Source organism: Equus caballus, chromosome 7, assembly GCF_041296265.1.
Source record: "Equus caballus isolate H_3958 breed thoroughbred chromosome 7, TB-T2T, whole genome shotgun sequence".
In the NCBI taxonomy this organism is placed as follows: Eukaryota; Metazoa; Chordata; class Mammalia; order Perissodactyla; family Equidae; genus Equus; species Equus caballus.
In genome coordinates this window covers 51,939,974-51,967,202 of record NC_091690.1, presented here as the reverse complement: position 1 = coordinate 51,967,202, position 27,229 = coordinate 51,939,974, and the positions used below count along the sequence as shown (strand labels likewise).

The window sequence follows — 27,229 nt, the reverse complement described above, 5'->3', positions numbered from 1 at the left end:
GGACATCTCAGGGATAGTGGGGGCCCTGCCTGGGATTGTGAGACGTCTGGGGGACGCTGGGGACGCCCCTGAGGTCTGTGCGGCCTCTCAACCCTTTGCAGGGTTTGTGAGGGCGCCCCAGAGGTTTGGGGGGCATCTCAAGCGTTTGGAGAGACGCTTCCGGCTATCGCCAGGACGCCGGCGGGACTGCGGAGCCCCCGGGGTCTGCGGGTGTCCCCGCGGCGGCCGCCCCAGGCCCGCCCCGCCCCAGGGGCGGCCCCAGCGCGAAGCCGGAAGGGCCAGGCGGCCGGCGGGTGGGGCCCGGGGGCCCGGGGCTGGCGGCCGCGCTGCGTGGGCCGCGGGCGGGCGGCGTTGCTCCCCGGCGCCCGCCCAGGCGGGCCGCCCTGCGCCCCCCGCGGCCATGGCGCGGCCGCGCGGCCTGGGCCGCATCCCCGAGCTTCCGCCGGCGGCCTTCCCGGGGGCGGCGGCCGAGGACGAGGCGTTCCTGCCCGAGCCCCCGGCCCTGCGCGCGCCCCGCCGCCCGCGCTCGCCGCCCTCCTCGCCCGTCTTCTTCGCCAGCCCGACCCTCCGCCGGCGCGTCCGGCTTCTCCGCAGCGTCCAGGATGGCGGCCGCCAGGCGTGGGCCGGGTAAGTGCGCGCGCGGGGCCGCGGGTTCGAGTCTCCTCCGGGCCCCTGGCGTGCGCCGGGGTCTGGGGCTCGGCCCGGGCTCTCCGCAGCCTCACTTTTCCTCTTCCGCCACAAGGCAGCGATCAAAATCATCCCTGCCCGCCGGGGTTGCCGTGGAGACCTCTGATAGGGCATGCAGTAGGCGCTCAATAAACGCTCCGTGCCTCCCACTTCCTGCGCAGACCTGAGGCTGCGGTCGGGCTCTGGCGGCATGAGGCCAGCGTGCCATCCGGGGTCATGTGAGGTCATGTGTTCAGGTCTGGTGGCCTCAGTCTCACGGCCTGTGAAATGGGGCAGCGGGGCCCTCTGGGGGCTGCCCGGCCCCGGCGCTCGGTGTGCATCGCGTGCACGGGGCACGGAGGGCAGATCAAGTTCCCTTCCCGGCCAGCCCGGGGGTGGGCTGCGGGGGCAGGAAGCCTGGGGGGGAGTAGCCTGGAGGCCACATCCGGTCTGGCTTCCCAGTGTCGCTTTCTCTTGGAAACCGAGGTTGGCAGCCCGGAGGTGGGCACGGGCTGGTTCCGGGGGGCTTCTCCGGAGCCGGCAGAGGGTCCTCTGCTTCCCCCTATGCCCCCGACTCTCCGCACGCCGTCGTTGGGAACGGGACGCAGAGTGGGAGAGGGCACTGCGGGGACAGGACGCAGGCCCAGTGCCTGGACCCGGGAAGAGATGGGGCGGGGAGAGAAGAGGAGGAGGTCGGGCCTCTGGGAACCCCGCAGGGGGTCGGGGAGGCTGGGGCAGGGGGAATCAGTGCCTCTCTCCGGGTTTCTCTCTGGGTCTCTGTTCTCCCCACCGCCCCCCAGCTCCACCTTTCCCGCGTCCCTTGTCCCTGCCCTGGGTTTTTGTCCCCGGACTCCGCGCGCACTCCGCCCGCGCGGGCCAGGCTCGTTCCCCCTGGGCGCACGGCGTTCGGAGAGCTCCAGCTGGCCCAGCTCGACGTCAGGATGGAGAAGGGGGGGAAGGCGGGGCCAGAGGCGGGAGGGGGGGTGACGGGCTCGGAGCCCGGGAAACCGGAGCCCGGGGCACCCCCCCGAGGCCCGGGGAAAGGGAGGGAGGCGGCAACTGTGCGCAAGGTTCCGTGGGGCCCCCCGCAGGAGGAGGCAGGCGCCCAGCCAGCCCGCCCGGCACTGCGGACACGGGGACGCTCGAACGCCCGGGGCGTCCCTGGGGGGTCACCCGGAGGGCGGGTGTGGAGGCGGCGCCGGCGACGGCCGCAGACACCTCGGGCCTGGCGAGCGGCGCGCGCCACACCACCGTGCAGTCGTCCGCATGCGCGCCTCGACGGCGCTTGGCACCCATGCGCTCCAGTGCGGCGCCCCGGGCCCGGCCCCGGCCCCCTGCGCTGACACTGCCCCCCGCGGGCTCTGAGTCCCTGGTCCACTTCTCCTTCGGCGATGAGGACACCTGTTGGCACCCTCCGGGGAGATCTGTCAGGTGGGTGGCCCGTGGCCAGTCTCCTCCTTTGCCGCCCGAGGCTGCGCTGGGGGTGGGGAGGAGTCCCCAAGGAGCCTTCAAGGGTCTGCCTGGAGCCCCGCACCCTCCTCTGGTCCTAAATGTCTGGGTGCTGCTGAGGGCTTCCTGCAGGTGGTGGCTCCGAAAATGGGTGCTGGGTCCTGCCCCCTTCCTGCCTACCTGAAGTCGGATCCCTTCACCCTCTTTGTGCCCCCAAACCTGGGCTTCTGGCACTCACCCTGGAGGCAGATATGGGTGTCCAGCGTCACCTGGGCTCCACTCCCAGGCCACAGGCCCCGAGCCAGGTCCCTCTGGCCCTACTCTGCCCTGTGCCTCCAGCCTCCCCCGCTCTTGCTGTGGCTGCCAGGCTGAAAACCAAGCTGGGGTGGGGGCAGGGAGGTGCTGCCAGTCCTGGGGACATTCAGAGTCAGCTGGACGCTGCTGGGGCAGAGAGGTGACCTTTAGGTTCTCAAAATTCTCAGGAGACACTGGCCTCATTCTTGCTTCTGTGCACCAACCCCTTCAGACACCTGGACACATATGCTCTCCGACACGGACACACATACCACGTACACAGCCACACACGACACACACGCAGACACTCCCACACACAGGGAAATCGGAGTCCCCTGGTGTTTACTGTGCTAGGCATGGGTCTCCTGGCTGGTGGCGATGCCAAGAGAACCCCACAGTTGACCCATGGCCACGGTGACACGCAAACCACAGAAACCCTAGCCCCACACAGCCTCTTGGACGCTGCACTTCCACACGAACACACACCCAGGCTGGGTGCCCACCTGCACACAGCCACCCACAGGAGCGCACCTCACACCCGCTCAGGGGCCAGGGACAGTCACAGCGCCTGCCCCACACAGGCACACCCTCAGAAGGTCACAGAGTCACAGACGCGTGGATCTGGACACAGAGACCCACGCAGACCCCACAGGCACACACAGATGTGCAAACCCACATAGACGCCTGTATACGCACAGGGGTCCCTGAGCACACGCGGCTGACTCACACAGACACAGACCCTCCTTGCACACCCAGCCCCACAAACAGCCGTGTCAGCCGGCACCACGTGCCTGCCTGGCAGACACACACCAGCGCCTTGCCCTCAACCTCGTGTCACCTTCACAAAGCAAATGCCAGGCCTTTCCATGAAGGCTGCCTGGCACCTCCCACCAGGGAGTCAGGTAGAGTGGGGCACGGAGCCTGGGAGACGCCAGGCCACCTGGGGGGAGCCAGGCACCCCATTCAGCAGGCACATTTGTAGCCTGGCGGCCCGGGTGCTTTACCACGAGCCAAGTTCTTCATCCTGTCTGTGCCTCAGTTTCTCTGTCTGGAAAATGGGGCGTCAGTGCTGGTTCAGGTGTCGCGCGGTGTCTAACATGTGGCATTCAGTAGCGATTGGCTACTTTCATTATTTTATGATTTTCACCTACTGGGACATGTCGTCTTTCCCTGTCCCCCACCCCCCAGGCTTGTTTGTTTCCTATCAGCCCCCGTGGCAGAGCTCTCTGAGGTCTCGTTGGCCCCTGGGTGGCAGTCTCCCAGAGGCCCAGTTTGATGCTCGGGGAGCCCAGGTGGACAGGTCTGGGGGGCTCGGAAGTGGGGAGGCAGGTAGCAACTTCACCGGCAAAGGCCACTGAGTGGTCGCCGTGTTCAAAGGATGGGTGGTCATTTCCCTGTCGATGGGGCGTCCGGGCGTGTGGCTGTGATGTCACGGCCTGTCAGCTGCCCTTGACTCCACTTGGTGGCTTTGGGTCTCTTTGGGACATCGCCGGTGCAGCCTCTGGCCTGGCTTCGGGCCCACCTCAAGCAGCAGCAGCCCAGAAGGGTGACACCCACAGCCCCGTGTGGGGCAGGGGTCCGATTCTAGGGGCTAGCTTCGACCCCCAACTCAGGCTGCAGTCCAACAGGCCTCACCACCCCTCCCCGTGCCCTCCCACAGCCCAGGGGACCTCTGCTCCTGGAAGCACAAACAGCGGCCTCCCGGCCCGGCCTCTGGGCTCCTGCTTACGTGAGCAGAGTCCCCTGGGGCTGCGGGATCTGCCAGCGCTGGGGTTTGGTCTCACCTTCCCAAAGTGCGGCTCCGGTTCCTGGGGCGGGGCTGGGGTCCGCTGATGGGCTGTTCCTCTCCCCTCCCCGCTGACACTAGTCTAGGCTGGGCCTTCGGACACGGGACATGGTTATGGGCAGCGAGGCCACCAGCCCCTCGCCACCCTCCCCTCTGTGCCTGGGCCTCCTCGTTGAACCAGGGCGCTAACAGCACCCAGCTCAGAGAGTCGGTGGGAGACATCACTGGGTTCATGTCTGTAAAGCACTTCAATTGGGCCAGGCACATAGGAATTTCTCAATAAGTGTCTTCTTTTTTTTTTTTTTTTTGAGGAAGCTTAGCCCTGAGGTAACATGTGCTGCCAATCCTCCTCTTTTTTGCTCAGGAAGACTGGCTCTGAGCTGACATCTGTGCCCGTCTTCCTCTATTTTGTACGTGGGACGCCTGCCACAGCATGGCTTGCCGAGCGGTGCCATGTCCACACCCGGGATCCGAACTGGCGAACCCCGGGCTGCCGAAGCAGAACGTGTGCACTTAAGCGCTGCACCACCGGGCCGGCCCCTCAATAAGTGTCTTCTTATTACTGTATACTTAAAAGGATCTAACCTGGTGTCCAGTACACAGCAGGTGCTCAATAAATGGGCATTATCCTCAAAGGCCCAAGCTCATGGACTAGGAGTATTCCATCTTGAGTGGGTTTTTTTTTCCAATTCACTTTTTAAAATTAACATATTGTAAAATTCACCCTTTTTACATTGTATGAGGTTTTTTTCTTGTGGTAAAATCTACGTAAGATAAAATTTCCCATTTTAACGAGTTTTGAGTGTGCAATTCAGTGGCATTTAGCACATTCACACTGCTGTGCAGCCATCCCCACCATCCGTCTCCAGAACCTTCTCATCTTCCCAAACTGAAGCTCTGTCCTCATTGGACACCAGCTCCCCCTCTCTCCCCCAGCCCCTGGCCCATCCATCCTCCTTCCTGTCTCTGTGGATGTGTTTCTTCTAGGGGCCTCCTATAAATAGAATCATACGGTATCTGTCCTGCTGTGTCTGGTTTATTCCACTCAGCACAGTGTCCTCCAGGGTCATCCACGGTGTGGTACGTGTGACAGAATTATCTTCTTTTTTAAGGCTGAATAATATTCCATTGTGTCATGTGTATATACCACATTTTCTTTATCCATTCGCCCACTGATGGACGCTTGAGTTGTTTCCCCCTTTGAGCTATCGTGAAGGACGCTGCTGTCAACGTGGGTGGACAAGCTTCCTTTTGAGTCCCTGCTTTCAATTCTTGGGGTGTGTGCCTAGGAGCAGAGTTCCTGGATGATTTGATAATTCTATACTTAAGTTTGTGAGGAGGTGCCAAATTGTTTTCCACAGCAGCTGCCCAGTTTTATATTCCCACCAGCAATGCATGAGGATTCCGGTTTCTCCACATCCTCACCAACCTTTCTTATTATTTTTTCTTCTTCTTCTTCTTTTTTTTTTTTTTTGGTGAGGAAGATTGGCCCTGAGCTAACATCTGTTTCCAATCTTCCTCTTTTTGTTTGAGGAAGATTGTCACTGGGCTAACATCTGTGCCACTCTTCCTCTACTTTATGTGGGACGCCACCACAGCATGGCTTGAGGAGCAGTGTGTAGGTCCACGCCTGGGATCAGACCCTGTGAGCCTTGGGTGAGGTGGAGCACATGAACTTAACCACTATGCCACCAGGCTGGCCCTTTTTTTGGGTCGGGGGGAGATTAGCCCTGAGCTAATATCTGCTGCCAATCCTCCTCTTTTTGCTGAGGAAGACTGGCCCTGAGCTAATATCCATGCCCATCTTCCTCTACTTTATATGTGGGACACCTGCCACAGCGTGGCTTGCCAAGCGGTGCCATGTCCGCACCCGGGATCCGAACTGGCAAACCCCGGGCCCCCGAAGCGGAATGTGCGCTCTTAACCGCTGCACCACCGGGCTGGCCCCTCTTCTTTTTTTTTAATAATAGACACCCTAGTGGGTGTGCAGTGGTATCTCCTTGTGGTTTTGATTTGCATTTCCCCAGCGACTGATGGTGTTGAACATCTTCTCATGTGCTTATTATTGTCTGTCTGTAGTTCTCCTTCGGAGAAATATTTATTTACATTCTTGGCCCACTTTCCAATTGAGTTGTTGGGTTTTTTGTTGTGGTTGAGTTTTAGGAGTTCTTTATGTGTTCTAGATGTTAATCCCGTACCAGATAGGTGCTTTGCAAAATTTCCCTCCCATTCTGTGGGTTGCCTTTTCACTCTCTGAATAGTACCCCTCGGCTCACAAAAGTTTTTAATTTTGGTGAAATCCAATTTACTTTTTCTTTTCTTGCCTGTGCTTTTGGGGTCATGTCCAAGAAATCATTGCCAAATCCAACGTCATGACGCTTCTAAGAGTTTTATAGTTTTAGCTCTTCCGTTTATGTCCTTGATGCATTTTGAGTCAGTTTTTTTCTATGGTGTGAGGTAGGGATCCAACTTCATTCTTTTGCATGTGGATAACCAGTTTTCCTAGCACCATTTGTTGAAGACTGTCCTTGGGGCCGGCCCGGTGGCACAGTGGTTAAGTTCGCACATTCCACTTCTTGGCGGCCCAGGGTTCGCTGGTTCGGATCCCGGGTGCGGACATGGCACCACTTGGCACGCCATGCTGTGGTAGGCATCCCACATATAAAGTAGAGGAAGATGGGCATGGACGTTAGCTTAGGGCCAGTCTTCCTCAGCAAAAAGAGGAGGATTGGCAGCAGATGTTAGCTCAGGGCTGATCTTCCTCAAAAAAAAAAAAAAAAGAAAGACTGTTCTTTTGCCATTGAATAGTCATGGCACCCTCTCCTAAAATCATTTGCTCATATATGTGAGGGTTTATTTCTGGGCTCTCTGTTCTATTCCATTGGTCTGTATGTGTGTCTTTATGCTGATGCCATACTATTTTGATTACCGTAGCTTTGTAGTAAGTTTTGGAATCAGGAAGTGTGAGTCCTCCAACTTTGTTGTTTTTCAAGATGTTTCTGGCTGCTCGGGGTCCCGTGAGAGTCCGTATGCATTCTAGGATGGATTGTTTTTCATTCTGCAAAGCGCGTTGCTGGTATTTTGATAGGGATTGCATGAAATCCGTAGATTGCTTTGGGTGGCATCGACATCTTAATGTTAAGTGTTCCAGTCCATGAATATGGGATGTCTTTCCATTTATTGGCATCTTCCTTAATTTCTTTCAGCAACAGTTGATCGTTTTCAGCGTACAAGATTTTTGCCTCCTTTAGTTAAGTTTATTCCTAAGTTTCTTATTCATTTCGATGCTTTTGCAAACAGACTTCTTTCTGAATATCCCTCTTAGATGGCTCATTGTTGGCGTGGAGAAAAGCAACTGATTTTTATGTGTTGATTTCATATCCTGCGACTTTGCTAAATTCATTTATTAGTCTGTTCTAGGAGTTTTCACGCACGTCATCCCCACCACTGGCTTCTTTCGCTTAACAAAATTCATTTGAGACTCATCCAGGTTGTTTTTGTGTATCACTAGTTAAAAAGCAAACTGCCGTTTCTTCCCACTCTTGTGGAACACTTCCGACACCAAATGTGCGATGTTTTCCCACACCCAACAGTTTGCCCAAGTCTCTGCAGACACCGACTGGGTGAACTAATTTACTTCTGACGCTGACTGCCCGAAGCTGGTGCAGATTCCACGGGTTCAGGGCTCCGTCCCACACAGCTGCCCGCACTTCCGACGTCAGTCTCAGGTTCAAGTTGCCACCTGTGCTTCTGACCCACAGGCGATAAATCAGAGGTTCCCACGACCCCTTCCTCGGGTTTGATGATTTGCTAGAACAGCTCACAGAACTCAGGAAAAGATTTGCCTACTAGATTACTGGTTTGTTATAAGATACAAGTCAGGAACAGCCAGATGGAAGAGATGCGTAGGGCACGGGATGGGGAAGGAATCAGAGCTTCCAGACTCTCTCCGTGTGCACCACCCTCCCAGCACCTCGGAAGCTCCTGGAACCCTGTCACTTAGGGACTCTGATGGAGGTTACGTGGTGTAGGCGTGGCCGATGAAGTCGTTGGCCATCCCGTTGGTGATTAACTGACCCCTGGTCCCTTCCCCGTCCCCAGAGGTCCCAAGTTGGGGCTGAAAGTTCCACCCTCTAATCACATGATTGGCAGCCAGCCCACCCCCCCGCCCCCAGGCTGTCCAGGCGTCCCCACTGCCACTCATCTCATTAGCATACAGCAAGACACTTTTCGCTGCAGAGAGACGTAGGGTTTCAGGAATTATGTGCCAGGAAACTGGGCAGAGGCCAAATATATATTATTTTTTCACAGTTCATTTTTGGTGTTTTTTAAATTGCTGAACAGTCTTCCATGGTGTGGACCGGCCACAGTTTACCCGCTCACCAGTGAACGCACATTGGGTTTAGTGGCTTCCAGTCTTGGTGATTATGGGCAGAAATTCTATAAACATTTGTCTGTGGGTTTTGAGTGGGTATATATATTCATTTATCTTGGGTAGATACGTAGGAGTGGATTTGTTGGATCAAACAGGAAGTGTATGTTTAATTCCATAAGAAATCGACCAACTGTCTTCCACCGTGGCCATACCCCTGTCATTCCCATCAGCAATGAATGAGGGTTCCAGTTGCTCCGAATCCTTGTTACCACTGGTATTATTGTCAGTTTTCATTTGTTTTAGCCATCCTGGTAGGTGTGGAGTGGTGGTTCACAGGGTTTGTTTTTTGTTTTTTTCCTTGGGTTTTTTTTTGGTGAGGAAGATTGGCCCTGAGCTAACATCTGTTGCCAATCTTCTTCTTTTTGGTTAAGGAAGACCACCCCCAAGACAACATCTGTGCCCATCTTTCTCTATTTTGTATGTGGGAGACCACCACAGCATGGCTTGATGAGCGGTGCATAGGTCCACACCCTGGATACGAACCTGCGAACCCCAGGCCGCCAAAGCAGAGTGCACACACTTAACCACCAGGCCAGCCTCCCCCACCCCCCTTTGCTTTTTATGCCAGCTGCCTGGCCCGGGGGAGGGATGTGGGAGCCCTGTGCTCTGATGGGAGTCAAGCAGGCAGAGAGCACAGGTTAACATTTTGGTCTGAGGAGGCACAAGACTTGGATTCGAATTCTGACCCCACCATGATCTTGCTGTGTGACCCAGAGCAAATCATTTCCCTCTCTGAACCTCAGTTTCTTCATCTGTAAAATGGAATCAATGAAGTCCCTCCCTGGTCCCCCACCCCAGGACTGGCCCAGAAAAAAGGCTCAGTATGCGGAAGCTGGTATCGCTGTTCTGGTCTAGGCGATTCCAGACTTCTTTCTCAGCAGACGGACCGTTCAAATAAAATCTTATGCTCTCAATAGGTGGACCCGAAAGAGGAGGATTCCATTTCCTCCCCCTTCCCCCTCGCCCCCACCAGAGCATAGCCTGAAGTCTGCTGACCGGTCTAACCCCCTCACCTTAACAACAGAGGAACAGCCAGAGAGGGCAGTGGCTTTCCAAAAGCCACACAGCATGTCGCAGGCACCCAGCTCCCCGCTTTCATCCTCAGTTCTCCATATTGACTGCCTTCCTGAGTCCACTCACAAGTGGCATCCGTGGGGCTGAGAGAGTTGTAATTGCCACTGATCTGTGTGTGTGCTCTGTGCCAGGCACCATTCCGAGCATTTTGCCTGTCTTAACACTGGTCACCTGGGTGACCCAAGGGAGGCAGCGGTTGTCCCCATTCTGTGGATGAAGACACTGAAATTCACTCACTTCCTCCAGGTCCCACAGCTGGAGACTTACGGCCAGCGTCTCCCTGCCTCCTCCTGAGGGTCTGTCTTGCCAGCGCCCCCAGGCTGGGGTCCCGCTGTGTCCCCTCTCTCTGTGGCTGTGTCTCTGTCCTAGTCTGTCTGTATCTCCGCTCCAGCCACACCAGCTTCCTCACTGGTCCTCCAACAAAAACCGAATCCTGCCAGAGGGCCTTTGCACATGCCGTGTCCTCCCACCTCCCGACCTGGGGCCTGGCCCTTCTCATCCTTCAGGCCCTGCCTCGATGTCCCCTCCTTGGAGAGGCCAGCCTCAACCACAGCAGCTACAGTCACCTCTCCAGTGACCTGGAGTCATCCACCTCATTTTCATTCTCTGCCTGGCACAATCCAGTTGATGTATTCATTCATTCATACCGTTTATAATTCATTCAACTAACATTTATTGGGCTTGCACTGTGGGCGAGGCCATGTTCTTGGCCTAAGGGATATGGCTGTGGACAAAGCAGACAAAAATCCCTGTTCTGGATAGCTTAGTTCTAGAAGGGAAGGGAAACAATAAAGAAGATAAGGATAATATAGAATATGTCAGGTAAGCAGTATTTTTTTTTAAGGAAGGGAAATAAGAAATATTAGGGCAGGGGAGACGACTTTTGAACTGAGGCCTGAAGGAGGCGAAGAAGAAGCCATTGGTGATCTGGGCAGAGGGTGCAGCCTGTGCAAAGGCCCTGAGGCAGGAATGTGTTTGAAATGTTAGGGAACAGCAAGGAGGCCGTGGCGGCTGGAGCAGAGGGAGTGAGGGGCAGAGTGGGAGATCATGTGACAGGGCCTTGTGGGCCTCAGTGAGGGCTTTGGTTTTGGCTCTGAGTGAGCTGGGAGCCATAGAAGGTTCTGAGCAGACAAGGGATGTGACCTGACTCAGGTGTCACACGTTCCTTCTGGCTGCTGTTGGGGGAAGAGACTGAGGGGCAGACAAGAGCTGCGGACCAGGGCAGAGGGGAATGCACTGGGCCTGGCCAGCGATGAGGGGGGCTGGCCAAGGAGTGGGTAAGAAGTGGACAGATTCTTAGGGGCTAGCCCAGTGGCATAGTGGTTTAGTGTGCACGCTCCACTTCAGTGGCCCAGGGTTTGCAGGCTCAGATCCTGGGTGGGGACCTACACACCACTCGTCAAGCCATGCTGTGGTGGCATCCCACATAAAATAAAGGGAGATTGGCACAGATGTTCACTCAGGGCCAATCTTCCTCAGCAAAAAAAAAAAAAAATGGACAGATTCTGGATAGATGTGGGCAGCAAGGCTGATCTGATGTGTGAAAGAAAGAGTAGAACTAAGGAGGACCCATGATTTTCGGGGTGTGCATTGCTGCTAGGTCAGCCTGTTTATAGTCCGGCCTTTCCCTTGTCATCTCTGTGAGGGGCAGACTGTGGTCTGTCTTGGTCACCGCTGGGTCCCTGGGGCCTGGCTCTGCAGTTCCCTGCCTCCCATCTCATTTGGGGGGTCTGCTGTCTTTAATGTCCTCTATCTGCCCCCATCTCTGCCGGGAAGTCCCTGGTCCCCTTGTTCCTCTTGACTCCGTCTTGGCCCTGACCCCTCTTCCCGCCCGCCCCCTGCAGCCTCGAGGCCGAGAATGGGCCGGCGCCGTCCCCCGGCCGCAGCCCCCTGGACTCGCAGGCGAGCCCCGGCCTCGTGCTGCACGCCGGGCCGGCCACCAGCCAGCGCCGCGAGTCCTTCCTGTACCGCTCGGACAGCGACTATGACATGTCGCCCAAGACCATGTCCCGGAACTCGTCGGTCACCAGCGAGGCGTGAGCACCCCCTCCCCACCCGCCAGCTCCTCCAGGCCTGGCCCAGCGCAGCTGCCCTTCCCAGCAGGGAGGGGGGCACTTCCCGGCCTCCCCCAACCCCACGGAGCCCCCGCCCTGCCCACCAGCTTTCCCAGGCCCAGCGCCCGCAGTGGCCACCCCAGAGAGCTGCTTCTCGGGGACCCCAGCCCCTGTCCACCCAGGCCCTTGGGGCTCCCGCCATGAGGACTCCTGACCTGCCCCTGTCCTTCACCACAGGCACGCTGAGGACCTCATCGTGACACCGTTCGCCCAGGTGAGACCCCGCCCCTAAGGAGGAAAGGGGCTCCGACCCTCACCCTCACTTGGGGACGGGGCCCAGCCCAGGCTGCCCCTCTCCTGACCCTTGCTCCCCATCCCAGGTGCTGGCCAGCCTCCGGAGCGTTCGCAACAACTTCTCACTTCTGACCAATGTGCCCATTCCCAGCAACAAGTAAGTCGAGGCTGCGCCCCCGTGCCCCTGATCATGAGGCACATCACAGCTGGGTTCAACTGTGCGCTCTGCTGTGTGACTTCAGGCAGGCGCTTGACCTCTCTGAGCCTCTGTTCAGGCAATAGCTCCCTGAGCCAGTAAACCATTGCGATTCGAATGCCTGAGATACAGAAGCTTATAAATAAAGACTTAAATAAAGCTTATAAATAAAGACTGAGGGGTCCAGACACACGGTGGTGAGGCCATGGGTGGCCAGCCACCCCACCTTGGGGCCACTCTTGGCCCTGATGCCAACTTGCTGGGCAAATAGCATCCTGTGGAACCTCTGTTCCCCGTCCATAAAAATGGGAATTTAATAGTGCCTCCCGTAGGTGGCTGCTGTGAAGAGTCTAGAAGATGATATATAGAAAGTGCTAGAACATTGTCTAGCACAATACTTAGGTGCTCACTAAATAGGAGTAGTGCTCATTATTTTGGGGCAGGGGTGTGGCCGAGAGCTGCTGGTCCCTCTGGGAGTCCGGGGACAGAGCCATCCTCAGAAGGTTCAAGGAATTGAGGGGAAGCATGGCCGAGGAAGCAGCAACATTGGAGACACAGGACCTGAACCCACTGCTGAGCCTTGATCCTCAGTTTCCTCATCTGTAAAATGGGTTCTTGTGACAGGCTGCAGGCAGAGGACGTGGCCGTGTGCACACAGTGAGCGCTCAGAACAAGAAAAGTCGGTGCCATTCAGGGAGAAAGGGAGGCAGGGATCCGGGGGTCGGGGCACAGGCTGACCTTGGAGCCCCATTTCTTTGCAGGCGGTCCCCACTGGGCGGCCCGACCCCTGTCTGCAAAGCCACGCTGTCAGGTAACGAAGCCCGGGGCGTGGGAAGGGGCCCTCTTGCTGCCCTATTGCGGGTCCCGCCCCCGAGGCAGCCGTCTCAGCCCTTCCCCCACCGCGCACCCCTGGCGGACCCCCCGACGGGCTAGGGCCTCAGTCCCGGCACCTGCCTCCCCTTCTCCAGAGGAGACGTGCCAGCAGTTGGCCCGGGAGACGCTGGAGGAGCTGGACTGGTGTCTGGAGCAGCTGGAGACCATGCAGACCTACCGCTCTGTCAGCGAGATGGCTTCGCACAAGGTGTGCGGGCCTGGGGCCTGAGGGCGGGGCCAGCCACGGGGCGGGGCCAATCTCTGGGCGGGGCCTGTGGGCGGGGCCAACTGCTAGGTGCTAACTGTGGGCGGGGCCAGCCATAGGACAGGGCCAATCCCTGGGCAGAGCCTCTGGGATGGGGCCAACCGTGGGGTGGGGCATGTGGGCGGGGCCAGCCATGGGGCAGGGCCAGTCCCTGGGCGGAGCTTATGAGGAGGCCAACCGATAGATGTGACCTGTGGGCGGGGCCAGTCCTTGGATAGGGCCTATGGGTGGGGCCATGCTCTGGATAGGGCCTGCTGGGTGGGGCCTGGGGGCGGAGCCAATCTGCCGAAAGGGCCTGTGGGGTGGGGTCAATGCCTGGGCAGGACCAACCCCTAACCTGGTGTGTGTGGAGATGTGTGTGTCTGGTTGTACATCTGTCCTTAGGCGACCATCTCTTTTGGGGGTGGGGTCGTATGTTTGTATGGTTTGCTGGTGTGTATCTGCAGCTGTGGGTCTGTGTGGCTGTCTATTTGCTGGCTACACATTGGCAGGGTCGGGGTGAGGGGCTGTTGTGAGAGGATCCATCAGGAGTGTACCTATGGAAGGCGTATGGGTGTGCACAGGCGATTCAGTGGGGTTGTAAGTGTGTGGGGCTGTGCTGGAGGGATGTGTATGTCCACAGGTGTGAGTTGGTCCAGGTGTGAACCTGAGTGTGTTTGTGACTGTGTGTATGTGCGCCTGCAGGGCTGCAGGGGAGGGTGCGAGGCTTCCATGTACAGTAGTGCAGACTGTGCACTGCACAACTCCAGGGGCCACCATTCAGAAAGCTGGCCATGTGATTGCTGCTTCTTGGAGTTGCATGGCATGGTGGCAGCCCTGTGGGAGGACGCCTGTGTGGAAATGAGTGTGCACGGGAGTGTCTGCGTTGGGGGTGCGTACGCCCGTGGGTGGAGGTTTGTCTGGGAACATGGGAGTCTGAGGGTGACTGTGTCTCGGGGTGTGTTGAGCATCTGAGAATGTGACTGTGTCTCTGAGTGTGGGTCTGCGATGGTGTGTGGGCGTGAGTGTGCGTCTTACCTTATGGATTAGTCAGGGTACGTTTGTGTGTAAGGCTGCACGAGTATTTGTGTCTATTTGAAAGTCTGTCCGTGGGTATGTTGAGTGTGTCTGTAAGTGTGTCTAGTATCTGGGTGTTCGTCCCTCAGTGTGTGTGTCTGCACGTGCGGGTGTGGGTCTGTGTTCTTGGAAGAGGTGTGTCTGAAGGCGTTTGTATGTCTGTGTGCTCAACTATGTGTCTATAGATGTGTTGGACCTCAGAGTTGTGACTGTGTGTGTGTGGTCAGTGTAGGACTGAAAGCATTTTCCAGCGTGTCCAGTATCTGGCTGTGTTGGTGTGGAAGGTGTGTCTCAGAGCGTTCGTGTGTCTGTGAGTGTGTGGAGCCCCTGGGTGTGTGTCTTTGTCTCTGGGTGCGTGCATGGAGAGGGCCCGTCCTCACGAGGGGGTGTGTCCCCCTGCCTGTCCATGCGTCCCTCCTGGGTCCTGGCTGAGGCCCACGGGCTCCTATGCCCCTTTAACGCCCCCCCACCCCAGGCACCACCTGACATCGCATGCAGCCTGCCAGTGCTGCAGTGAGCACGCACACGCACGCACACACACACACAGGCGGACACACGGAGCCAGAGCCTCTGAAGCGTCCTCCCAGGACCCTCGCCCTGCACCCCCCCCCCATGGGCAGGGGTCCCCGGCCGCCTCCAGCTGCCGCCTCCGGGGGCCCCAGCGGGGCCAGAGGCTGGCGGACCATGTAACCAGGGCTGCCACCGGGAGGGGAGCGCGGAGGGGAAGGGAGCCCCCAGCCCTGCTGGGCCGGCCCAGGCCCCTCCGCGGCTCCCCCTTCCACTGCCCACCTGCCCAGCGCCCCGCCCCCCGACGGTGGCGGTTAACCCCGGGAGCCCCCAAGCCCAGCGTGCGTGTGTGGCAGCCCCGAGTAGGGCTAAGCTTCCAAGATGCCCTTGGTGGATTTCTTCTGCGAGACCTGCTCCAAGCCGTGGCTGGTGGGCTGGTGGGACCAGGTAGGGGAATTCGGGGTGGGGGATGGGCAGGAGGCCGGGATGGGCCCTCCCCTGTCGGACCCTCCAGCCCCCAGTCTGGGCTGGTGTGTGCAGCTGTGCACGTGTGTGGCCTGGAGATGAAGCCTTGTGACTGTGTCTGTGTGTGTGTGGCTGGGGCTGGGCGTGGATGGCGGGTGGCTGGGGGGTGGGTCTCTCGCTGGCGGTGACTGTCAGGGCACACATGTGTGTGTCTGCCATGGCGTGGGGCTGCTGACCGTGTGCTCGTTTGCCTGGGTCCTGGCGTGGCCCTGGCTGAGGTCCTGTGGCTCTCGTTGTGGTGGCGTGTGTTGGGCCATGTTTGTGAGCCCAGGGCTGCGTGATTTTTCTGGGGCGTGTGACCCCGAGTGTCAGTGACCGCCTTACTGTGTATGCCCCTTGACTGGTGCATCTGGGGCTGTGTAGAACTGGGTAACGTGGGAGCCTGTGACTGTGCTGTTGTGTGACTTTGTGGGTCCATCTTGTGTGTGTCCGTGTGTCTCTTTGGGTGTGTGCCCAGGAGTGAGCATCCCGTCCGGGTGCGGCCCCCTGGGCTCACCCTCCTGCCTGTCTGGACTAAGTGTGCTCCTGCTTTGGGGGTGCTTTGCTGGAGCTGGGGGGCGGGGAACCGATGCCCTTTCTCCTCCATGCACAATGTCACAGCAGACGCTTGTGTGAAGTGGAACAAGGGGACCAGGAGAGGCCCCCAGGCCTGGTTCTGGGCAGACTCCGTTCATCTGTGCATCTGTCTACCCCTCTGAGGTCGGGGGAGAGGGGCCTGTGGTGGGAAACCCCCTCCCCTGGGGCACTGAACTCTAGGTTCTTCCTTGCCTCTGCCAAACGTCTTCACACACAACTTGGGAACTGCATTCCTTCCTTCCAAACCGAACTGGAGGTTGGGGACCAGGACCCCCAAGGAGTGGGGGCCATGCCTGGGAAGACCTAGGCCAAAGTGGCTCTGGGAAGGCAAGGGTTAAAGGGCCCGAGGCCTGCCCCCTTTTCCCCCAGCTCAGCAGCTGGTTGGAGAGGGAGTTGCTAAGGAGACTCCCATCACCGTGGCGACGGGAGTCTCCTGACACCCCATTGGCTCCCTGTTAGGCAGGAGCCCCTCCCTTCCACAGGTGCTCCCCGGCTCCTCCTGGGGGGGAGTATGGGGAGGGGAGCCCCCCTTCCTCACCAGGGAGGGGTATGTGAGGTATCTTGCCTCCCGAAGCCTGGGGACCCCCCGGCCAGAGCTAGGAGGAAAGGAAACCCTGATCCCTCCCCCAGCAGCCTGCTGAGGGCTGTTAGCTGAGCACAGAAGGAAGAGCGACTCAGGGCCTTCACAAGTTTCTCAGGAGGGCCGCCCCCCCCCCCCCCCCCCGTGACCCCATCATTCTTTCCTTCTTGCCTCCTTCTTCTCAGTTCAAGAGAATGCTCAACCGTGAACTCACACACCTGTCCGAGATGAGCAGGTCAGGAAACCAGGTCTCTGAGTACATCTCCACCACGTTCCTGGGTGAGTGAGGGCAGCACCGTGTGCGGGGTGCGCCCGGGACCAGCGGGGCCGCCCAGACCCCGAGGCCCGTTGCCTATGTTTGCCCAAGGGACCCTGGCTCACCCAAAGTCACTGTGCTCAAGAATTCACATATCTTATGATGCCCCGAAACTCAGGGGGACCCCAGTGGATCTCTCAAACTCTGCACCCCAAGAAACCCCGAAACTCAAATAGAATTCCTAAACTTTAAAATGCCTCCAGGCTGGGGCCGGCCTGGTGGTGTAGTGGTTAAATTCACACACTCTGCTTGGGCGGCCCAGGGTTTGCAGGTTTGGATCCTGGGTGCAGACCTACACACAAGCCATGCTGTGGCGGCATCCCACATAAAACACAGGAAGATGGGCACAGATGTTAGCTCAGCAACAATCTTCCTCCAGCAAAAAGAGGAAGATTGGCAACAGATGTTAGCTGTGAACCAATCTTCCTCACCAAAAAAACCCCACATATATATATAATTAAATAAAATGCCTCCAAGCTGAAAAGTCCGCCAAGTTCAATAGAATCCCCAAACTTGGCATGACCCCCCCAAATTCCATAGACTGCCCAAACTCAATAGAATTCCCAAGCTTAAGAACCTGTAAGAGATTCCCCAAACTTAGGAGAATTTCCTAACTCAGCAGGACCCCGAATATAGTAGAATACCCCAGATTCATTGGCACCCTCAAGCTCATGGGGATCTCCAGCTCCTCCTAACCTCTGAACCCAAGACCCCAGAGCTTAGGACATCCCCCACAAACTCAAGGTCATTTCCCTGTGACAGTTTATCACCAAAGCTCCCCAAATTCAGGAGAACCCCCCCCAAGCTCAAAAGAAGGGTTCAGGGTTTCAAATGCTCCCGCCAATCAGGGTGCCCGAGTTCTGAGATCCAGCCAATGGGAGCACAGCATGCTCTGTCATCACCTGGCCGGCCGGGTCACAATGGGTGGCCGCGTCCCCTACAGGCCAGACCTGGTTCGGCCTGCTCCTGGCTGTTCCTTGAGAGCTCAGGAAAACAGCTCCTGGGGCTGGCCCCCAGGCAGGCTGCTGTCAAGGGGGTTCAGGGGGGCAGCCCATGGAGCCAGAGACGACCCTCTCCTCCATTCTCCCAGCACTGCCCGCCCCCACCGGCACTCTCGGTCACCATGGAGGTGTCGTCCTTGGCCGAGAAGGTTCCCTGCCTATCCGGGGCAGGCGACGGCTCTCTTTAGCATCCCCCGCTTGCTCCCTGACTTCCCACAGCACCCCTCTGCCAGACCTGGCCATTGGACTGGGTGCCCCCCACACCTCCGGGCTGGCCCCAGGGTCCCCGCTCGGGCTCGCCACCTCCCAGAAGAATTCCTACCTCCCCTCTGCTTCCCAGCCTATGAGTGACCAACAGGATGACACCCAGAAGGGGTCTGCCCTCCCGGGTGAGACCTCCCAGGGCCTGCGGAAAGCAGGGGGTGCAGAGGGCCAGTGAGGGGGCCTCTGCGGGGTACCCATGCGTGGCCGTTCTCCATCTTCTGCAGACAAGCAGAATGAAGTGGAGATCCCATCACCCACCATGAAGGATCGAGAAAAACAGCAGGCGCCACGGCAGAGACCCTCCCAGCAGCCCGCGCCCCCCGGGCCGCAGTTCCAGCCCATGTCTCAGATCACGGGGGTGAAGAGGCTGGCGCACAGCAGCAGCCTGAACGATTCCAGCGTCCCCCGCTTCGGGGTGAAGACCGACCAAGAGGAGCTCCTGGCCCAAGTGGGTGGGGGCTGAGCGGGGGCTGGGCTCTCCAGGGGCCCCAAAAAGCACTGGGCGTTGGGTCTGCCTGAGATGAGGTTTTGGGGGTACCTGCTTTAGGGGAGACATGGAGTCAAAGAAGCAGGACGGGAAGGAGCTGAGCAGTCTCAGCTGGAGCCCTGCCTTGGCCTGACCCCACGGGGAACTCTGGAATGCAAACAGCACCACAGAGATGAGCCCATCTTGAGGCACTGGCGCTGGCCTTCAGGACCCCTGTGTCAGTCGTCGGCGGGGCTACCCCCAGGGTGGCTGGCATCGCCCCCTCCACGTAGCCCTGGAGAACAGGGCGGCTGTGCGTCTTTGTAAGCGACAGTCCCAGCAGCTGTGGGATGGGGGCACTGGCCAGTGAAGGGGACCTGGCAGGACCCCAACCGGGTCCCCTACAGGCCAGACCGTGTCCTGGCTGTTCCGTAAGACCTTAAGCCCAGGGGCTGCATGTTGATTGTGCAACAGACACGATGCAGTCTGGGTGGCTCCCTCCGCTGACATGGATTGTAACCTCTGCAGGCTGGCAATGGCCAGTGCCACACGCAGTCGCTCAGTGGTTATTGAGTACCTACTGTGTGCTTTGGGGTCAGCCGCACTGGGTGCACATCCCAGCTCTGCCACGTGGGAGAGGCGAGATCTTGGATAAGTCACGTCGCTTTCTGAGCTTTGGGTCCCTTACCTGCCAAATGAGATGGAATTCTAGTGCAGTGCTGGGCGGGTAATCAGGACTAGGTAGCCAGTCGCTGGGGTTGCTTTGTTATTTTCCAGCCCAATACGACGTGGGCAGTAAATTCTGTGCTGCTGAGCACGCCACCCCCTGGGCCGGCAATAATGATGCTGCCTTCAGACCAGACCTCCTAGGAATGAGTCTGGAGGTCCCTGGGCCTTTCAGTCTCCTGATCTCTGACCTCCATCCCCACCAGGAACTGGAGAACCTGAACAAGTGGGGCCTGAACATCTTTTGCGTGTCGAATTACGCCGGCGGCCGCTCGCTCAGCTGCATCATGTACACAATATTCCAGGTGGGGTGGGCTGAGGGGGGGCAGGGTGCCAGGGAGGGGGACAGGGCTGGGACCCGAGGGCCAGCAGCGATCACCACCCCCACACCTGCCCTCAGGAGCGGGACCTGCTCAAAAAGTTCCGCATCCCGGTGGACACGATGGTGACATATATGCTGACCCTGGAAGACCACTACCACCCGGATGTGGCCTACCACAACAGCCTGCATGCCGCCGACGTGCTGCAGTCCACCCACGTGCTGCTGGCCACGCCTGCTCTGGACGTGAGCGCCGCCGCCCCGCCTCTCCCCAACCCCGTCTCTCCCTCTGCCCGTCTCCAGTCTCCCGTTTCTCTCTCTGACCCTGCGTCTCTGACCTCCATCTCCCGCCGACCCCCTTCCTCTCTCTGATCCTTGTCTTTCTCTTCTGATCCGATCTTTCTTGACACGCCCCCGGCTCTCTCTTACCCTGTCTTTCTGCTCCCCCCATCTTTCTAATCCCTGTGTCTCTCTGCCCCCAGGCTGTATTCACGGACCTGGAGATTCTTGCCGCCCTGTTCGCGGCTGCCATCCACGACGTGGACCACCCCGGGGTCTCCAACCAGTTCCTCATCAACACCAGTAAGTAGCTGGCGCGGGGCGCGGCCGCCGGGCTGGGGGCGGGGCCGGCCGGGTGGGGCGGGGCCTTGGGCGGAGGGCGGGACCTGCGCTGCCCCGCCCCTTGGGGCGGTCCGGGTGGCCCCTGCACTCCGCCGACCGCGGCTGCGTCCTGGGCCGCAGATTCGGAGCTGGCGCTCATGTACAACGACGAGTCGGTGCTGGAGAACCACCACCTGGCCGTGGGCTTCAAGCTGCTGCAGGAGGACAACTGCGATATCTTCCAGAACCTCAGCAAGCGCCAGCGGCAGAGCCTGCGCAAGATGGTCATCGACATGGTGGGCGGGGCGGGGGGCAGGGACAGCGGGACGGGACATCTCGGGGGCAGAGACTTTGGGGAGGGCCGGGTCTGCGTCCGGGACAGGAAGGCCCCTGCAGGGAAAGGGGGCATTTATGGGGCGGCTTGTGGGGCCAGGTTGGGTCAAGTGAAAACTTCAGAGGCCCAGGTCGGTCCAGCCGGCGGGTGACAGGGCCTCAGCGGCCCCTGTGACGCCCCCTTGCCCGCAGGTGCTGGCCACGGACATGTCCAAGCACATGACCCTCCTGGCTGACCTGAAGACCATGGTGGAGACCAAGAAAGTGACCAGCTCGGGGGTCCTCCTGCTGGATAACTACTCCGACCGCATCCAGGTGTCCCCCTCATACATCATATCAGGAGACTGGACCCGCTTCCCTCCCTCCCCCTTTAGGTCTTGGTGGCCCCTCTCCCTCAGCCTGCAGCTCCCAAGTTGTCCATCTTCCTGTCTCTTTTTCCCTCTGTTCCCTCCCGCGTCTCCCTCTTCCAACCCCCATCTCTCCATCCAATTTTCCCCCATCTCCCACCATCTTCCCCAATTCCTTCTTCTCTGTCCTCATCAACCTCTTCGTGTCTCCCCCCCATCTCTTCCACTCATCTCCCTCTCTCCTGCCCGTGTCTCCCTCCATGTCCCGTCCCGTCTGTGGCCACGTCCCCGCCCCCAGACACTCTTCCCCTCTCATCCCCCCACCCCGTTTTTCCCAAGTGGGGAGGTAAGGAAGGCCCCAGACTGGGACAGTGCGTGGCCTCTGAAGGCGCCCCACCCCCGCAGGTCCTGCGGAACATGGTGCACTGCGCGGACCTCAGCAACCCCACCAAGCCGCTCGAGCTGTACCGCCAGTGGACGGACCGCATCATGGCCGAGTTCTTCCAGCAGGGTGACCGGGAACGCGAGCGGGGCATGGAGATCAGCCCCATGTGCGACAAGCACACGGCCTCTGTGGAGAAGTCGCAGGTACCGCTCCACAGCAGCCGAGGGATGGGAGTGGGCGGGCCTCCCCACCTCATCCTGGCCTGGAGCTGAGACCCGCCCTTCCAGACCAGGGTTACCCAGCCTCGGCGCTGTTGCCACGTGGGGTGGGGCCGGAGTATTCTCTGTGGTGGGGGCCGTCCTGTGCGTTGTAGGATGTGGAGCAGCATCCTGGCCCCCTCTTCCAGATTTAACAACCAAATATGTCTCCAGACTCTTCCAAATGTCCCCTGGGCATGCCAATCACCACCGATCTCCAAGGAAAACCAGTTTTATTCATTTTATTATGTGGATATGTTCACAGGCAACTTAACAGCAATAGTTTGTGGGTTTAGCTTTTTTTAAAAAATATAAATTGCATCAATATATACTCATTGATATACAGCTTGCCCTTTTTTTCCCAACAACGTCTTGGAGATCTTTCTGAGCTATTACATATAACTTTAGCTCATCCTTTTTCACTGCTGTATAGTATTCCCACAGATATAGTTAAATAATGGTTTGTGTAGTCATTCCCCTGTTGATGGGACATTTAAGTATTTAGTAGGTGGGAATTCACAGTGACCCAAACAAAATAAAACTTTTTTTTTTTCTCTTTTATGTAAGAAAAGTCTAGAGAAGGGGAACTTGGCTCTCCAGCTTCATGAAGTTGGCAGGAACCCCAGAGCTTCCAGTGTTTCTCTTCTGTCGGCCAAAGCATGGGGCTTCTATCCTCAGAGATGCCTCTCATGATCACAGAGGCTGTTGAAGCTCCAGTCATTCTGGCTCCATTCCAGGGAGGAAAGGCCCCTGCCGGCTGAGGCAGCCCCCAGCATCCTCCATCTACAGGTGGTCACATGGCCACTCTCTCTTTGCAAGGGAGGCTGGGAAATGTAGTTTTCAGCTGGAAGCATTGCCTCCCTCGAGAAAAATCACGATTCTGTCCATTTGGAGGAGGGAAGATGATATCGGGGTGTTAGCCAGGAGTCTGCCAGGAAGTTATTCCTATTTTTTTGTTGTCACACAAAGATACCATAATGAATATCTGTGGTGTCCCCCGATGTTTTTTTAACTTAAGCCCCAACTGATGTATTTGTGGGGCTGTCTCCAGTTTCTGCTTATATCTCATCTCTGATTTTTTTTCACTTGTGCCAGAGTTTTCCAGGGTGGATCTGGAGAAGCAGGATGGCCGGGTCAAACGGTCTCAGCGTCTTTTAAATCTTCCTAGATCCCACAGGGTGCCCTCGGCGCCAGCAGGCCCACTGTTTATACCGTCTCCCTCCGCAGGTGGGTTTCATCGACTATATTGTGCACCCGCTATGGGAGACGTGGGCTGACCTGGTCCACCCGGACGCCCAGGACATCCTAGACACGCTGGAGGACAACCGGGACTGGTACTACAGCGCCATCCGGCAGAGCCCGTCGCCACCGCCCGACGAGGAGGCCAGGGGGCCGGGCCACCCGCCCCCGCCTGATAAGTTCCAGTTCGAGCTGACGCTGGAGGAGGACGTGGAGGAGGAGGCGGCGTGTCCTGCCTTGGGCGCCGGTGGAGCGGAGGAGTCGCCCGCGGCCCGGGAGGCATCCCCAGCTGAGGGACTCTTGGAGGTCCCCGGCCAGGACGTGGACGTGTGCATGGAGCGCGAGGTGCAGGAAGTGTGCTGGAGGCGGCGGGCAGACTCGGCGCACAGTGTGGCTGCGGGCCGCGAGGAGTCCTCGTCCCCGGATGCGTCCGCCGAGGCTGTGGGCTGCAGCAGCCCCCGTGTGCCTGCCTTGAGGACCCTGCCCCCTCCAGAGGAGGCCCCGGGCCGCTCGGGCCTCCCCTCCACGGCGGCCGAGGTGGGGGCCCAAAAGGATCATCAGGCTGCCAAGGGGGCGCGCTGTGCCTGCCCAGGGACCCCCGGCGAGGACGCCCCCGCGCCCCCAGCTCCTGGCGGGAGGGGGCCAGCTGGAGGCCCTCCCTGAGCCCCCGCCCCCGCCCGCCGTGGCCCCTCTGCCTCCCTTCACCGCCGTCACCCCCCCACGACCCCTCCACTGCCTCAAAGACTCCTGGGCCTCCTGAGAAAAAAGAAAACAGAAAAGTGGGGTTTTTTCTCTTTTCTTTTTTTCCTCCCTCTCCCCCAACCCCCACCCACGGGGCCTCCTTTTGGAGGTGGGGGCTGGGGGACGAAGGCGCTGAGGTCCCGGATGGGATTTTATTTTTGGAATTTTAATTGTGACATTTTTAGAAAAAGAGAAAAAAAAAAGAAAAAAAAAATCCAGGATGAAACACAGCAACTGTAGATGCCCCTGTGTCCGGCTCCCCCTCCGTCATCTCCAGCCACCGCCCCCCACCCCGAGCTTCCAGGCGCCGTCTTCCGGGCTCAAGGGCCCTCCGCCTGGCCCAAGAAGCCCCCTCCAGCCTTCTCTTCTGGATTTGGGAGGGTAGTAGAACTCAGCCAGAAATAGCCATTCTGGGCGGGGGCCCCGGCTGGTGAGGGGGTCACGGTGGGAGGCCCCAGCTCCCCTCTGGCTCGCTGCGCCCCCCCCCCCAGAAGTCTTCCGCCTCATTTTGCACAAACCTGGCAATACTGACTCGGGGACCGCAAGGGGGAGGTTGGTCTTCGGGCTGCAGCCCCCGGGGTGGGAGGGACGGTCACACCACCAGCCTGGGGGCTACGGTCTCAGGAGGGCCTGATCCCCCCTTCTCTTCCCACTCCCCTCCCCTCAACTTTGGGTTCCGTTCGAATTTTCCCCATCTGGGGGGGACGGCTCCCAGCCGCATCCCTCTGCCTAGCTGCTTCTCCTCTTGTTTCTGCCTTAATGATCCCCACGGCCATAGGAGAGGGGGTCGCAGTGGCTCGCCCCCCTGCACCTCGAGTGGGGCGGGGCCAGGCCCGGAGCCCCCATCCTGGGCACCCCCCTCCCCAGCATCCTCCTGCTCACCCCCCCGCCCCCCCGTGCCCTAGGAAGAAGCAATAATGGTGTACACCCACATCCCCTTTCTGGGCAGCCTTTCCCTACCCGGGCCCCATCGCCCTCCACCCTGCCAAGCCTCCCCCTCGCTCCCTAGCTGCTCCCTGAGCAATACGACAGACGGATGCAAGGCCATTTTTCTCCAAGCCATGGGGGACCCTCTGGAAGGAAAGATGCCGTCTTCCCTCTGCTCTGCCCCTCTCCCGGTTCTGCCGCTGCAGGCCGGTCCTCTCTCATCGCCTCCCGTCCCCTGCGGAGCACACGGTACTGTAGCCCCCAGCTCCCCGCAGCCTCCATCAGTCTGTCCATCTCCGTGGGGAGGACCGCCCGCTCCCGCCCCCAAGATGCTGTACAGGGTTCATTTTTGTAGCCAACGTAGTTTCTGTCCCAGCCGGCGACCGGAGTGGGCCTTTTTGTTGTTGTTTTCTTTCTTTTTTTTTTGTACATACTGTAAGGTTGGTTTGTAAATTATTCTACAGAGGCAAAAAGGGAAAATAAACTCGCCCTTCCCCCGCTGACCAGCAGGGGAAGGAGGGCAGGGGGTCTCCCAGAGGGAGAGCCCCCCTTCCCGCTGTATTATACAAACTGTACCATGGACCCCGAAAGGGGGAACTCGGCGCCGGTTTGCACGGGGACTCATGGCATCGGAGGGGGCGAGGGCTGGACAGAGCCTGCCCCCTCCCCGTCCCCAGGGCCGGATGTGACCGGCGAGAGGGCCCCCCACCCCCCCATCAGGGCTCCTGTCTCCGGGGGTGCACAGGCCCCCCCGTGTGCTGCTCGCGTGTTGTCCACTTTGACGATCATTGAGTCTGATCGATAATCAATCCTTTGATCTTGTCTCCAATTAAACTGAGGCTTTCACGAATCTTCCAGGCTCATGTGGCTTCCATTCCCGCCATGATGTCGAGGGCGCCTCTCCTGCAGTGTCGTTGCAGTGGGCTGGGGGTGAACAGGGGACTCTGTCCCTACCCCTCCCCCAGCAGATAGAACTTGAGGGGTACAGGGGGTTTTTGGGGGGGGTGCACAGCCCCAGGTTGTAAAGTGGAGGATCAGACCTCGCAGTCTCTGGAGGCCAGCAGCCCAAGGTAAGCCTCACTTCTCCCACACGGGACGTATCTGACACAATTCTGGATTCTTCTGGAAACCCCAAGGGAGCCTGATGGATGGCGCCTCCACTATCTGACTGCCAGATCGTGATAAAGGGTCTAAGTTCAAATTCTGCTGTGCAGACATGAAATTTGATTACCCGACACAAGAGAATTTACACCTGTAAGTTCCTTGAATTCCCAGCTTCCTACCCATTTTGGTGTTGCAGCCTTCATGTTGCATGAAAACAAACCAAAACGAATAAACCTGTGAGGCTGGTTAAGTTCCGTGCACTCTGTTTTGGTGGCCCAGGTTTGGTTCCTGGGGGTGGACCTACATCAGCCATGCTGTGGCAACGACCCACATAGAAAGTAGAGGAAGACTGGCACGGATGTTAGCTCAGGGCTAATCTTCCTCAGCAAAAAAAAAAAGAAGAAAAAAGTCAACAAACCTCTTAAAGACAGGATCCTGTGTTGCTTACAGCCTGTAAGCCTTGCGGCTGCCAGGCAAGCTGAATCCTCCAATTCACGCAGGACCAGCTCAGGATTTTGGCTCTGTTTTTCAAATGTGTTCATACAAGGCTGGAGAGTGAGTGAATCTCAGATATTTTAACCAATCCCCGTATTTGAATATGGTTAATTCTACCCATGGGAGCCCGTTTTTCCAACCTTTATCAGGCTCATTAGCATGCTTCTGATTTCACCTATAAAACGTTTCTGATGCTCATTATGCTAATGAGCCAAACTTCCCCTGTGGATAAAGATGTGAATAGTCGAAGTGTTTCTGAAGCGGCTTTCAGATGGAGACCGGGCTGCCTCCGGGGTGCAATAAGCAGAAATAAACACATAAGCAGTGCGTAAGTGGGTAAGCTCAGTGCGATCAGGGTGTAAATACGTGAATATGTATATGTTCACAGTGTGTGTGGAACAAAATGAGGGCAGCTGCTTTGTTCCAAGGACACGTCGACCAGCCTACTCTGCCGGTCATCTCTAGCGGCCAGGGACAAGTTTGGATGCCAGCTCCAGCTGTGTGACCTTGGGCGTGAAACCTCTCCCACCTACAGTTATGTCATCTGTAAAAGGGGATAACAAGTCCCAGACTTACAGGTGGGTCCAGGGCGGGGCTGTCCGGTGAAACTTTCTACGACGATGGGAATGTCCTATGCTTTGTCTGACACGGTAGCCACTAGCCACGTGTGGCTATTAAACATTTGAAATGTGCCTGGTGCGACTGAGGAACCAGAGTTCTCATTTTCCTTTGCATGAAGCAGCCACATGGAGCCGGCGGCTGCCGGGTGGGACTGCACGGTTCTGGAACTTAAGGGAGAGTGTGAGTGTAGAGGATTTAGCGTGTATATACGGTGGCCTGCTTGACTGTGGCGTAAAGATTCACACTAGATACCCTGGCCAGAGGAGTGGGGTGAGCCTGGACCCAGAGGGGAGAAGCGAAGCTGGCAAACTAGGTAGAAGTTTCCAGCGAATCTGAGTTTTGCACAAGAAGCAAAAAGGTGACACACGTTTTCCCAAAGGAGGCAGAGCCACTCCCAGGCTGCAGGGGACGGCTGAGTGACCCCCAGTGAGCCTTCTTGTTTGCGCCTCAGTTTCCCC

At 58.3% G+C, this 27,229-nt stretch overlaps 1 protein-coding gene across 8 annotated transcripts in view; it reads left to right on the top strand.

Moving 5' to 3' along the window:
- The window catches only part of PDE4A (phosphodiesterase 4A), a 42,358-nt gene extending 16,957 nt beyond the window's left edge, over positions 1–25,401 (top strand). For 5 of the 8 annotated variants that reach the window (XM_070274113.1, XM_023645433.2, XM_023645431.2 and 2 more), the window contains 14 exons: positions 11,549–11,740; positions 11,996–12,032; positions 12,139–12,209; positions 13,010–13,059; positions 13,217–13,329; positions 16,816–16,909; positions 18,436–18,659; positions 19,610–19,708; positions 19,804–19,968; positions 20,205–20,304; positions 20,464–20,618; positions 20,848–20,970; positions 21,408–21,590; positions 22,872–25,401. In XM_070274113.1, coding sequence (XP_070130214.1) covers positions 11,549–11,740; positions 11,996–12,032; positions 12,139–12,209; positions 13,010–13,059; positions 13,217–13,329; positions 16,816–16,909; positions 18,436–18,659; positions 19,610–19,708; positions 19,804–19,968; positions 20,205–20,304; positions 20,464–20,618; positions 20,848–20,970; positions 21,408–21,590; positions 22,872–23,546 — 2,281 coding nt within the window. In that variant the 3' untranslated portion in view covers positions 23,547–25,401. Of the gene's footprint in view, positions 1–308; positions 628–1,696; positions 2,098–11,548; positions 11,741–11,995; positions 12,033–12,138; positions 12,210–13,009; positions 13,060–13,216; positions 13,330–14,926; positions 15,397–16,815; positions 16,910–18,435; positions 18,660–19,609; positions 19,709–19,803; positions 19,969–20,204; positions 20,305–20,463; positions 20,619–20,847; positions 20,971–21,407; positions 21,591–22,871 lie in introns of those variants that run through there. The other 3 variants (XM_023645434.2, XM_023645430.2, XM_023645435.2) reach the window with 3 other exon arrangements.
- Positions 25,402–27,229: the final 1,828 nt, after the last annotated feature.